The following is a 13,259-nucleotide window of genomic DNA, read 5'->3' on the forward strand; positions in this document are numbered from 1 at the left end:
GGCAGGGGACATCGCGGCGGCCGGAGGGGGAGGGAGGTGCGGAGGGAGGGCGCCTGTGGAGACCCTGGCGGTGGCCACTGGCACAGCGGACCCTCCCCAGAGCACCCGCCCCAGACTCGAGGGTCTCCCGGCCTAGAAGTCCTCGTCCTCCTCCCATCCAAAGACCCGCTTCATCTCGGCCAGGAAGCCCCGGTAGTCACTGAGGAGGGGACTGTCCTTCTTGATGTAGGGGATCACCCACTGCAGGGCGGGCCCCGTGAGGCGGGTGATGAGGAACGTCACCTTCAAGGCGTCGTTGGAGAACGTGTTCTCGTCCACGAACATGTAGGAGCCCGTCTGCACGATGAACTCCGGGAGCCGGTCGGTATCGCCATCAAACGTCTCAGGAAAAGGAATCGGGTTCCTCCAGCGACGCGCCGCGGGCCGGAGGGGCCGGGCCAGGAGGGCCTTCATTAGTTGCACCCGACCGTCCATCGCGCCGCGCTCGCTTGGCTGAGCTTAGCTGAGCTGCTCTGGGCTTCGAGGTGGGAATGCACCTGGGCGTCGCGGGAAGTGCATGTCGGGGGAGGAGGAGCCGGGATGTGGGCGGAGCCATGGGGAGGGCCCAGCTGCTTTGGCAAGCTCTGCCCAGAAGGCCTTGAGGTCAGTAGTGCGCCAGAGAGTCCCGGGGCACCCAGCGGAGCAGGTGGTGGGAAATGTGGTGACTGGCTTAACTGGTCGAGGAGGCGGGGTCGCACCGTAGGGGTGGGGCGAAGTCTTTCTAGGTGGGTGGGGAGTGAAGATTTTTTTGGTGAGGTCTAAGCCCATTGTGCTTGGAGAGCAAAGCCTAGAAATTCTTTAAAACTGAGTAGTCAGTCTGGTATATCTATTCCTTGTCCCATGCTATCTGCCCTTCCGTGTTCCTTTGCAAATCCTCGGCTTTGACACTTTTGAAAATTATTGGTCAACAATTTTTTTATATGTCCCTAGATTTGCTTTCCTCTAATGTTTTCTCATGATTAGAATGAGTTATTTTTGCCAGGTATACTACAGCAAAGATTTTGTGTGCTAGTTTATCAAATCAAGGTGTTCATGATGTAGTATATTTTGTTATTGATGATGTGTACCTTGATCACTTGTTTGCCATAGATACTTTCAACGCAGTTGGGTTGACTAGGTTATGTAAGTCCTGATGAGCAGAGTAGCATGCATATTTCTGAAACATCCATACAGGCCATTCAGTAAAAGTGTCGTACCAGTACAGCTAAATGTGATAGGTGTTTCCTCCAAGTTACAAGATAACCTCCATGAATTTTATCTATTTCTTAATAGTAGGAAATGAAATCAGTCAAATGCATTTTCTGTGTCTATTGATGTGGTCCTATGGATTTTCTCTTTGTGTTAGCTTTTTGTTGCTGTCTTAACGAATTACCACAAATCTAGTGGTTTAAAACAACAGAAATTTATCATCTCATTGTTTTGTAGGTCAGAAGTTCCATATGGGTCATACTAGACCAAAGTCATGGTATTGGGAGGCTATGTTCCTTTCTGGAGATTCTATGAAATAAGTTCTTTCCCGTTCATTTAGACTATTGGCAGAATTCAGTTCCTTGTGGTTGTAGGACTGAGGTACTGTGTTCTTGCTCTGTAATATGAGGGGCATTCCCAGGTTGTAGAGGACGCCATATTTACTGGCTCATTGCCACCTTCTTCCTCTTCAAAGTCAGCAATAGTGGGTGTCAAATTTTCCTCGTGTGGCTTCTTTCTAATCCTCTTTGCCTTCATCTTACACTTTTAAGAGTTCATATGATTAGATAATCGATGATAATCTTCATATTTTCAGTGTAACTGATTAGCAACTTTAGTTCTGTCTGCAGCTTTAATTCCTTCTTGCTTTATATTTTCAGGTTCTGGGAATTAGGACACACACATCTTTGGGGGATTGCCATTTTGTCTGCTACAGTTCCTTTTAGTTAGTACAGTAAATTATAATTGATTTTTGATTCATAAAACAACCTTGCATTGCTGGGATAATTTCATTTAATCATGGCATATTATTCTTTTTATATTTTACTAGATTAGGCAAATGGATAAATAAATTATGGCATAGTCATACAATGGAATTCTGCATTAGTACACACAGCAATATGAAGGAGTGCTACAGATGTTACACTGAATAGAAGTTGTGAGGCACAAAATTTGTATATACTTTAGGATTCCACTTTATATCAGTGTTAAAAATAGGCAAAGCTAAATGCTTATAGAATTCAGAATGGTGGTCATCTCAGTGGAGGAGGAATTATAGTGTGTAAAATTGGATGAAAGAAACTTGTTTCCCAAATATGTTTTCCCAAGTTGCTAACATTCTGTATTCCCACTGGCAATATATGAAAGATTAAGTTGCTTTGCAAACTCATCTACGCTCAGTATCATCAGATTTTGTTTTGTTCTGGGTTCTTCATTTGTTGGTTTTCTTTTTTACTTCAGCCATTCTAATAGGTGTGATTGTGGTTTTAATTTGCAGTTCCCTAACTGCATAAATTAGGGAACACAGAACACATATAGACACAGAAAATGCATTTGACTGATTTTACTTCCTACTATTAAGAAACATAAAATTCATGTGTCCCTGAACATCTTTTTTGTTGCTTATTTGTCATACATTTATCTTTTTTAGTGAAATGTCTCTTCAGATATTTTTTCCATTTTAAATCAGGTTGTTGACATTTACATTGTTGTTTTGAGAGTTCTATATGTATCCTGTATTCAAATCTTCACTAGATATGCCATTTACAAATATTTTCTTGCAGCCTGTGCCTTCTCTGTTCATTCTGTTAACATTGTCTTTTGAAGAGCACATGCTTTTTAATATGATGAAGTCCAATTTATCAAATTTTGCTTATGAGAATTGTGCTTTTGTCGTGATAGCTAAGAAATCTTTGTCTAATCCAAGGTTCCAAAAGGTTTTTTTTCCTGTTTTCTTCTCGGAGCTTAATAATTTTAGGTTTTACCATTAGGTCTATTAACCTTTTGAGTTAATTTTGCATGTGGTATGAGATATAGATCAAATTAATCTTTTTGGTAAATGAACATTCAACTTTTCCTGCATCATTTTGAAAAGATTATCCCTTTTCCACTGAATTGCCTTTACAAAACTTTACAAAAATCAGCTGTCCATATATGTGTGGGTCTATTTCTGAATTGCATATCCAATTCTATTCATCTACAGTTGGCCCTCTATATCCATGGGTTCTGCATCTGCAGATTCAACCAACGGCGGATCAAAATATTCTGGAAAAAAATAATAAAAATTAATTTGTATACATTGATTTTGTATCCCGAGACTATACTGAATTCGTTTATCAGATCTAGGAGCTTTTTGGATGAGTCTTTAGGATTTTCTAGGTATAGAATCATATCACTGGTGAACAACAATAGTTTGACTTCCAATAAATATAGTACATTTATTGATTTGCATATATTAAACCATCTCTGTATCCCTGGTATGAAACCCACTTGATCGTAACATATTATCTTTTTGATATGCTGTTGGATTCAGTTAGCTAGTATTTTACTGAGGATTTTTGCTGCTATACATCAATAATGACCAAGCTGAGAATCAAATTAAGAACTCAATCCCTTTTATAACAACTTCAATAAAAATACTTAGGAATGTACTTAATGAAAGAGGTGGAATATATTTATAAGGAGAACTACAAAACACTGCTGAGAGAAATCATAGATGACACAAATGGAAACACACCCCATGCTCATGGATGGGAAGAATCAATATTGTGAAAATGACCATACCGCCCAAAGCAATCTACAAATTAAATGCATTTACCATCAAAATACCATCATCATTCTTCACAGAAGTAGAAAAAACAATCTTAAAATTCATATGGAACCAATAAAAAGCGCCCACATAGCAAAAGTCATACAAAGCAAAAAGAACAAATCTGGAGGCATTGCAGTTGCTGAATTCAAGTTATACTACAAGGCTATAGTTACCAAAACAGCATGGTACTGGTATAAAAATAGGCATGTAGACCAATGGAACAGAACGGAGAACCCAGAAATAAAGCCAAACACAACCAACATATCTTTAAAAAAGCATACAAAAACATAATTTGGGGAAAGGACATCCTATTCAATAAATGGTACTGGGAAAACTGTCAAGACACATGTAGAAGAATGAAACTGGATCCCTATCTTTCACCCTATAAAAAAAATTCAACAAGGTGGAGCAAAGGCTTAAACCTTAGACCTGAAATGATAAAATTCTAGAAGATAACATCATAAAAACTCTTCTGGACATTGGCTTAGGCAAATAATTCATGACCAAGACCCTGAAAGCAAATGCAACAAAAATAAAAATAAATAAACGGGACCTAATTAAACTAAAATCTGCTGCACAGCAAAAGAAATAATCAGCAGAGTAGGCAGACAGTATTAACAAACTATGCATTCAACAAAGGACTAATATCCAGAATCTACAAGGAACTAAAAGAAAAAATCAGCAAGAAAAAAAAATCCCATCAAAAAGTGGGCAAATGACATGAATAGACATTTCTCAAAAGAAGATACACAAACAGCCAGCAAACATGAAAATATGCTTAACATCACTAATTCTAGAAGATAACATAATTATCAGGGAACTGCAAATTAAAAGCACAGTGAGATACCGCCTTACTCCTGCAAGAATGGCCATAATTTAAAAGTCCAAAAACAATGGATGTTGGCATGGATGTGGGGAAAAGGGAGCATTTTTACACTGCTGGTGGGAATGTAAATTAGTACAACCAGTGTGGAAAACAGTATGGAGATTCCTTAAAGAACGAAAAGTAGAACTACCATTCAATCCAGCAATCCCACTACTGGGAAATAAGAAAAGAAAATAAGCCACTCTGTGAAAAGACACATGCACATGCATGTTTATAGCAGCACAATTCACAATTGCAAAGATATGGAACCAACCTAAGTGCCTATCAACCAGTGAGTGGATAAAGACAATGTGGTATATATACAACATGTACTACTACTCAGCTATAAGAAGGAATGAAATAATGTCTTTTTCAGCGACTTGGATAGAGCTGGAGGCCATTATTCTAGGTGAAGTTAACTCAAGAATGGAAAACCGAATATTGTATGTTGTCACTTAGAAGTCGAGTTAAACTATGAGGATGCAAAGGCATAAGATTGATACAATGGACTTTGGTGATCCAGGGGGGAAGGATGGGAGGGGAGTGAGGGATAAAAGACTACATATTGGGTACAGTGTACACTGTTTGGGTGACAGGTGCACTAAAACCTCAGAAATCACCACTAAAGAACTTATCCATGTAACAAAAGACCACCAGTACCTCAGAAACTATTGAAATAAAAGTAAAATTAGAAAAAGAGTACAATTAAAAATATGAGGTAACAACTATTTACATAGAATTTGTATTGTATTAGGTATTATAAGTAATCTAGATATGATTTAAAGCATATGGGAGGATATACATAGGTTATACGCAAATATTATACCATTTTATATAAGGGAGTTGAGCGTCCTCAGATTTTGGTATTTGCAGGGGTCCTGGAACCAATCCCTTGTAAATACTAAGGGACGACTGTATTTGTCTATTTTGATAACAATATCACATTGTCTTAATTGCAGTAGCTTTATTATAAATCTTGAAATCAAATATTATCGTCCTCCAACTTATTTTTTTCTATTTCAAAGTTGTTTTTGCTAATACTTTTTTTTTTTTTTTGCATTTCCCTACGAATTTTAGAAGCAATTAGTTGTTTTTTATATGTTAAAACACTCGCTGGGACTTTGAATCTATATATCACTTTTTGGGAGGATTGATATACTAACAATATTAAATCTTCTAGTCCATGAATATATCTCTGCATTACTCAGATATTTTGTAATATATGTCAGGAATGTTCTGTAGTGTTCAGGGTACAAGTCTCATCTCTTTTGTCATATTTAACCCTAACATTTTTTATGTTTTTATGGTGTTTAAAATTCTAGCTCAAATTTCTCTTGTTTGTTACTAGGAATACAATTGATTTTTGTATATTCGCCTATGTCCTGCAACCTTGCTAAACTCGCTTCTTAGTTCTAGTATTTTTTGTTGATCTTAGAAAATCTGTTTTCTATATGCACGATCCTGGTGTGTATGAATAACAAAAGTCTGCCTTTGCCCTGTCCAATCTAGATGCCTTTTATTACTTTTTCCTTTCCTTATTTTCTTTGCCCTCACTGCACTGTCTAGAATCTCCAGTACAATACTGCACTAAAGTGACGAGAGTGGGCATATGTACTTGTTTTGTTCGTCTTTTTTAACTTTCAAGTTCAGGGGTACAAGTGCAGGTTGTTAACATAGGTAAACTTGTGTCGTGGGAGTTTGTTGTACAGATTATTTCATCACCCAGGTATTAAGCTTATTAGCCGTTAGTTATTTTTCCTGATCCTCTGCCTCCTTCCACCCTCAACCCTCTGATAGGCCTCAGTGTGTGTTGTTCCCCTCTATGTGTCTTGTTCTTGATCTAAGAGTGAAAAGCATTCAGGCTTTCACCTTTGAGTATGACAGCCGTAGGATTTTTGTAGATGCTCTTCATCAGATTTAGGAGTTCCCTTTTAAGTTTGATGAGAGTTTTTAATGGGAACCATATGACACAAATCTTTGCTCTAGGAATTTGCTCTAGAAAATGAAAATCTGTGCTCACACAAAAATCTGTACGTAAATGCTTATAGCTGATTCCTTTGTAATTTCCAAAACCTGTAAATAAGGCAAATATCTTCCAACAAATGAATGGATCACCAAATTTGTATATGCATGCTATGGCAGACATTCTAAAGTGGCCCCCAACATCCCAATATCCTGGTCATACCTTTCAGTGTAGGTGGGGACTATGGCTTGCTTCTAACCAATAGAATGTGGCAAAGGTGATGAACTCCCATGATTATGTTAGTTTATACATGACTCCATCTTTCAAGGAGAAACATTCTCCCTTTGTTCCATGAAGAAACAAGCTGTAGTGTTGTGAACTGCCTATAGACAGGGCAACATGGCAGAGAACTGAGGGCAACTTTTATAACAAATTAAGAGATTTCTTAATATTTAACTCTCCTTACATTAACTGCTTGTGGCATATTATTCTTTTTAAAAATTTATTTTCTAATTTCTGTGGGTACATAATAGGTATATGTATTTATGGGGTACGTGAAATGCTTTAATATAGGTATACAATGCATAATAATCACATAATGGTAAATGGGGCATCCATCCCCTCAAGCGCTTATCCTTTGTGCTACAAACAATCCAATTATACTCTTTCAGTTATTTTTAAATGTACAATTAAATTATTTTGACTGTAGTCATCCTGTTGTGCTATCAAATACTAGGTCCTAATAATCACATCATGGAGAATGGAGTATCCATCCCTCAAGCGTGGTGCATTACTCTTTGAATATGCTGCTCTGGATTATATTTGCTAATATGTGGGGCTTCTCTATTAATGTTGCAAAGTAGGGAGCCAATAATCTGGTTGAGAGACGCAAGAAGGAGCAGGAAAATGTGTTCACAGAACCTCATACTAGTGGCGTCCAGGGCCAAGGCTCCCTGAATGCATACCCAAGGGCTGATGAGAGGTGGGGACCAGTACAGCGGGAGGACTCCTCAACTACCAGAACTAGGTAGGGCCCCTAACATACCCTTGGAGCGAGCTCCCCGCGCCCCGTACACCACCAGGTCTCCCTGGTTCCTCCCCTGCTCCCCGTCCCGCCACCTTAGGAACCCTCAGCCCAGCCTCTCCGATACGACCCTGCCTCCTTGAGGGCTTTAGGCCCTTCTTCGCAAGTGTGTGCCCCACGACGCGCCTGCGTACTAGGGAACACCCGGCCTTGTGGGCGGAGTCCATGAGAGGGCTGGAGCCCCGCTCGTGGCCCCGCCCACCCTAGCTTGGGCGGGCCTTCGTGGACACGCATTTCCGGCGACGCCTCGGTACTGACCTCTGCAGAGCCGGGTGGAGCCCATTGACGTCCAGCGAAGCGAAGAGCAGCGATGGACGGTCGGGTGCAGCTGATAAAGGCCCTCCTGGCCTTGCCGATCCGGCCTGCGACGCGTCGCTGGAGGAACCCGATTCCCTTTCCCGAGACGTTTGATGGCGATACCGACCGGCTCCCGGAGTTCATCGTGCAGACGGGCTCCTACATGTTCGTGGACGAGAACACATTCTCCAGCGACGCCCTGAAGGTGACGTTCCTCATCACCCGCCTCACGGGGCCCGCCCTGCAGTGGGTGATCCCCTACATCAAGAAGGAGAGCCCCTCCTCAATGATTACCGGGGCTTTCTGGCCGAGATGAAGCGGGTCTTTGGATGGGAGGAGGACGAGGACTTCTAGGCCGGGAGACCCTCGAGCCTGGGGGCGGGTGCTCTGGGGAGGTCCCGCTGTGCTACTGGCCGCCGCCAGGGTCGCCACCGGCGCCCTCCCTCCGCGCCTCCCTCCCCCTTGAGCCGAGCCGCCGCGATGTCCCCTGCGCTCCTGTCCCCTCCCGCGTAGTGCTTGCCTTTGTTCCAGGAATAGCGCTCCAGGCTCCTGCTGCCGCCCCTGGGCCTCACTCTGGAGCGAGCCGCCGCCCTCTCCTTCCAGCCAGCCGGCCCCTCCCATGCACATTTGGACGCTGTCCTGCGCTCCAGCTGCAAGCTGGGCTCCTGTTACACACTGGACAGACCACCCACTGCCGCCGCTGCCAAGCCCCCTCCTCCCCACCAGACTGCCAGACGACTACATCATTCTGCCCACAGACCTGCGCTGCCACTGCCATCGCCATCCATCGCATCCCACTGACAGACTGCTGCTCCTAGTGATCTGGACTCACCTCGGAGGTATCTGGGCTGGCCACAGTCCTTGGACAGTGATCCAGACAGCTGGCCGCCCCCCAAGGGATCTGTCACCTTCAGCGAGACCTATTTCCTCCCCACCCCCAGAACCTCTTGTGTTCCAGCCTAGACCCAGGTGTGCCTGGCAGCCAAATCGAGTCTCTCATTTTCTCTTGTGGACCAGTTAGTTTTGCCTATAACTGAGTTTTCTGAGTTTGCAACTGTCTCTCTGATGTGTGCCTTTTGTTCAACACAGTAACCCCTGCATTCTGCTCTGCTCTAATACACTACCTGGAGAAAGTCTTTTCCTTATTTTCAATAAATGTCAGACATTATTGAAAAGAAATGGTCTCAGTCAATATGGCACTTTTCCCTCCCTGGTTCTGTAAATGGGATCCATATCCTGTTCAAAAACTATGTGTCCTGCCATGCTATGGCTGATGTTGGCACAGAGTCCTGTGGTGTCCTGCAAATGGAGATCCCACCGGTGACCAATCCCAGACGATTAATGTTGTAAACAAGTCAGTTTTGTGCCCCTTAGGAAATGAACCTTCATCTGAATGTGGCCAAGATAAGGTAAGGAATAGTCAGATAGGGTGCTTTTTCTTCCCTCATTTCCAAAAAACTGTCTGAAAGCATATACCCCAAATGATTACAAGCCATGCATCTCACACATTTGTTGGTGAACACTTCTCACAGTTTTATTTAATGCATTATCAGGGAACCAGCAAAATGGCTTAGATACTTCAGAAAAAACATTTACATTTATATTGCTTTAATTGGGTAGGTAGTGGAGAAAGGAATGCAGAACTGTAGTTAATTTAGGTACAAACTTGTTTAATGAATGACCTGAAACACAATACAATTCCCACCTTCCCTAATGGGCAGAAAAAAAAATTCTCTTCAACATATCTCTGCATGCGAATCTTTGAAATCTACTGTGCTAACATGCCTCTGCGACCCCATCTATCTCTGGGAAAAGCTCAATATCCCAATAGAAGCAGATTATCCTAAGGTGGGCTTGTAGGGCAGCACTCAGTCAACAACTCTCTGCCTTTTTTGTTGTTGCTGTTGTTGTTGAGATGGAGTCTTGCTTTGTCTCCCAGGCTGGAGTGCCATGGCATGATCTCAGCTCACTGCCTCACTGCAACCTCTGCCTCCTGGGTTCAAGCAATTCTTCTGCCTCAGCCTCCCGAGTAGCTGGGACTACAGGCATGTGCCACCACACCTGGCTAATTTTTGTATTTTTAGTAGAGACAGGGTTTCACCATGTTGGCCAGGATGGTCTCAGTCTTCTGGCTTCATGATACCCCAGCCTTGGCCTCCCAAAGTGCTGCGATTACAGGCATGAGCTACTATGCCTGGCTTCTCTGTCCCATTTCTAATATGTGTTATTTTTCCAGAGCATACGAATGAGGAATAGATCACAAGGGTTTTTTGTTGTTGTTGTTTACTTTATTGCTTCTCTCTCTTCATTTAAATAGGTGAAATTTTGCCACTCAGCAGTGATTCATAGGGCTGTATGTGGAGGTGGAGGTACATTATTATCTGTATTATGCATGTGATAATATTTGTATTCCCAGAAGTAGTGGAAACATTATTAATTTGTAGTTTGGCATATAATAGGTCAAAATCTTTTTGAAATCAGAGATGCAATTCAAATTGCCTAATAAAATAAAGTTTTATGATTTACAGGGCTCTTAAAACAACCGAAACTGGGCTAATCATGAAGGCCAGTTCAAGGTGCTGACAGTCACCTTCCTGGATGGGTATGAAGGAAGATTGTGTTAAGCATATTCACTGTTTGGTTTTAAACACAGGTTCTGCTGAAGTGGTTGGAAAAGTGCTTGGAAGCAGTTTACATTACTGAGTAGGTCCAGCATATTCCCTGTGTTCTCTGTCCACTGGCTCTGGAGGTAGGTAGAATGGGCAGGGACCTTCTGGGTATCCTTTGAACAACGTCAGTAACTCCCCACCTCCCTCGACAACAATGCCCCAGCAGTTTTCTTCCTCCTACAAGAACGAGAACTATTCCTTGATCTATGCTAGTTTTATCATCTCAAGGGTCCTCTTTTGTGCTGCAAATGTCTTGGGTAGGGTAATACTTCACAATCATGAACATCTTCACAGGACTCCATAAAGGGACAAAGGAATGGCATTTGTAAGAGTAGAGGGGGTTCTTTTGTATTACTTTGCAGTCTCACCTTTTCAGTTGTCACTGTTTGTTTGTTTCCTTCACTTCATTCTCTGCAATGTGATCAATACCCAAGCAAGAGGCCTTACCTCCAAAGGATAGAGAAACATAAAAGTGACAATATGGAAGATGAATATAAGAAAGAGAACAGAAATACAGTTAACCTCTTTCTTTTGATGATCGGGACCAGTAATGACTTGAAACCTATAATTAAGATAACTTTACACAAATTTTTGTGACACTCAGATCCACAAAGATTTAATAGGGGAACAAAGTAGGCTTTGGATGGTTCAGTGCCCTGAGACCTTGGTTCTCAGGGGAATCCTGGTAGAATATACTAGTGAAAGGTCACTCCCCACTTACTCCCAGTGGCCTAAGTGCAATCCTGTACACAGAGTCAACCTTAAGGCAGAGATGTAGTAAGGAAGGGGATTTCAAAGGGACCCTTTGTGAGTGTCCCTGATTTGCCTGTCACTAGGAGGCTGGAGGACCAAAGGAGTAGGCTGAGAGATTGAGTACCAGAAGTCCTAGACGTAGGGATGCTTCCTCCAGGTGCCACTGCAGAGGTCTGATGACCTGCCTGCTTCTATAGATATTGCAGCACTGTTTTGTCTTCCATCATGAAGTTCACTCAGACTACACAGGTACAGCAATAAGCAGTTCTGAGCAGCAAAGAGCCTAAAATGAAAAGTATGAAATCTATTGGGACCAAGTATGGGATGGACAAAGGTCAGTCAGAATACATACCCGATGAAATAAAGTAAAATGAAAGGCCATGATGATCTCAAACTATTTAATGACATGGCGAAATGATCACATCTGAACAGTAAAGAATAAAGGGAGTCTACAAAGCCTTCAAAACTTGGTGAGGGCAATCAAAGTCCCTCTGTCTTACCACCACTGAAGCTCATCATGGACCCCATACTGAAAGTACCTGGACTTTATGTGCATGAACAATCCCTGACTTTATGATGATGGAGAACGTGGTTCAGGGAAGGCTGTTTGGCTTGATTCTTAGCTGCCGGCCCAGAACTGAGCTCTTTCTCTTCCCTGTATACAGCTGCTTTTGGCCCTCTTGACAGTTGTACCACATTCTTTCACTCGTCCCCAGTCCTCTTCATACCCACTTTCTTACTGCTCCTTAACAGATGGTCACCAAACTCATTCTACCCCCAACTCTCACTTCAGTGGGTCCCTCTTTTCCAACCCTGAGGCAGTACCCCAATTCTAATGCCTGTCCCCTTTAGCCCACTGCTTGCAGAGGCCCTGCCATAGTGCCTAGCTGATCCTGGAACCTATTTTTCTCTCCCTGCTGTGGGTGTTGCTGTGTCTTAGGCTGCTGAGAGCATATTATCACATGATCAAAAAGAGAACATTTAGGATTTCACAACCCTGAAATTATAGTAAGCCTGTTAATTTGGGTCTTGGGCTAAAGACTGCAATAGTACCCGTTCTGCAACCTGAGTGGAGGACTGCATATTTACTCACATTAGAAGCAAACACAGTTTTGGTAAGATCATTAGGATAGATTCCTAAAACTAATGTATATATCAAAGGCCATATGATTTTAACTGTTTGTTAAAAATCTCACTCCAGAACGATTGTTTTCAAATTATATTCTCATGAGTAATGTGAGGGAATTTTTTTTGCCTCTATCATTACTAAAACTTTAATTTCAATAAAGATAATATTTCCAAAATAAATACTTTTCCCACAATAAAATTCCTATCACCAAAAGGTAAGGCTTTTACAAAATGTTTATTTTCTCCCTCTCTTCTGCCCTACCATAATTGAGACAATCGGAATACTTTTAATTCTACTTTCACACCCTTCTCTCATCCCCCAAATCATGGGGCTGGTGGAGATAGTTGGTGTCTGAAGGTATAAAAGTAATACAGCTAGAGATTTAAAAAAAATCATTTTTAGGCCTCTATAGGGAGCAATATTTAACTTATAATATGAATGCCTATTAATCAACTTTCAGATATTGAGCATTAAATGACATTTTTAGGGATGGAGACAACAGCAAAGTTGAATTTAGACCGTGTCAAAATTTAAGGAAGTCTCCAACATTGAGGTGTTCCCAACTTCCCAAAAGAATATAAGTGTATTTAAATAAAATGAGTTAGCAAAGTTACCAGGTATAATGGTGAAAGAAAAAAAGAATACCTACCCATAAGATGTTGTGAAAAAATACAAGGATCAA

At 41.8% G+C, this 13,259-nt stretch overlaps 3 protein-coding genes across 3 annotated transcripts; 2 read left to right on the plus strand and 1 right to left on the minus strand.

Moving 5' to 3' along the window:
* Window positions 1-6: 6 nt before the first annotated feature.
* LOC108515490 (protein FAM127C-like) lies at window positions 7-1,390 on the minus strand. The gene has a single exon (XM_017852407.1). The coding sequence runs from the start codon at window positions 472-474 to the stop codon at window positions 133-135; it is 342 nt and encodes a 113-aa protein (XP_017707896.1). The 5' UTR covers window positions 475-1,390; the 3' UTR covers window positions 7-132.
* Window positions 1,391-8,005: 6,615 nt separating this feature from the next.
* On the plus strand, window positions 8,006-9,205 carry LOC108515492 (protein FAM127A-like). The gene is given in 2 exon segments (XM_017852409.1): window positions 8,006-8,298; window positions 8,301-9,205. Coding segments are annotated over 2 exon segments (339 nt in total). The 5' UTR covers window positions 8,006-8,039; the 3' UTR covers window positions 8,381-9,205.
* LOC108515491 (CAAX box protein 1-like) lies at window positions 8,332-9,205 on the plus strand. Its single transcript, XM_017852408.1, is given in 2 exon segments — window positions 8,332-8,490; window positions 8,493-9,205. Coding segments are annotated over 2 exon segments (690 nt in total). The 5' UTR covers window positions 8,332-8,355; the 3' UTR covers window positions 9,048-9,205.
* Window positions 9,206-13,259: the final 4,054 nt, after the last annotated feature.

The sequence above is a fragment of the Rhinopithecus bieti genome, unplaced genomic scaffold (assembly GCF_001698545.2).
Source record: "Rhinopithecus bieti isolate Rb0 unplaced genomic scaffold, ASM169854v2 scaffold_35406, whole genome shotgun sequence".
NCBI lineage: Eukaryota > Metazoa > Chordata > Mammalia > Primates > Cercopithecidae > Rhinopithecus > Rhinopithecus bieti.

Bases quoted from the DNA above. Each gene is read 5' to 3' on its own strand.
- LOC108515490 (XM_017852407.1), bottom strand. From the start codon at position 474: ATGGACGGTCGGGTGCAACTAATGAAGGCCCTCCTGGCCCGGCCCCTC.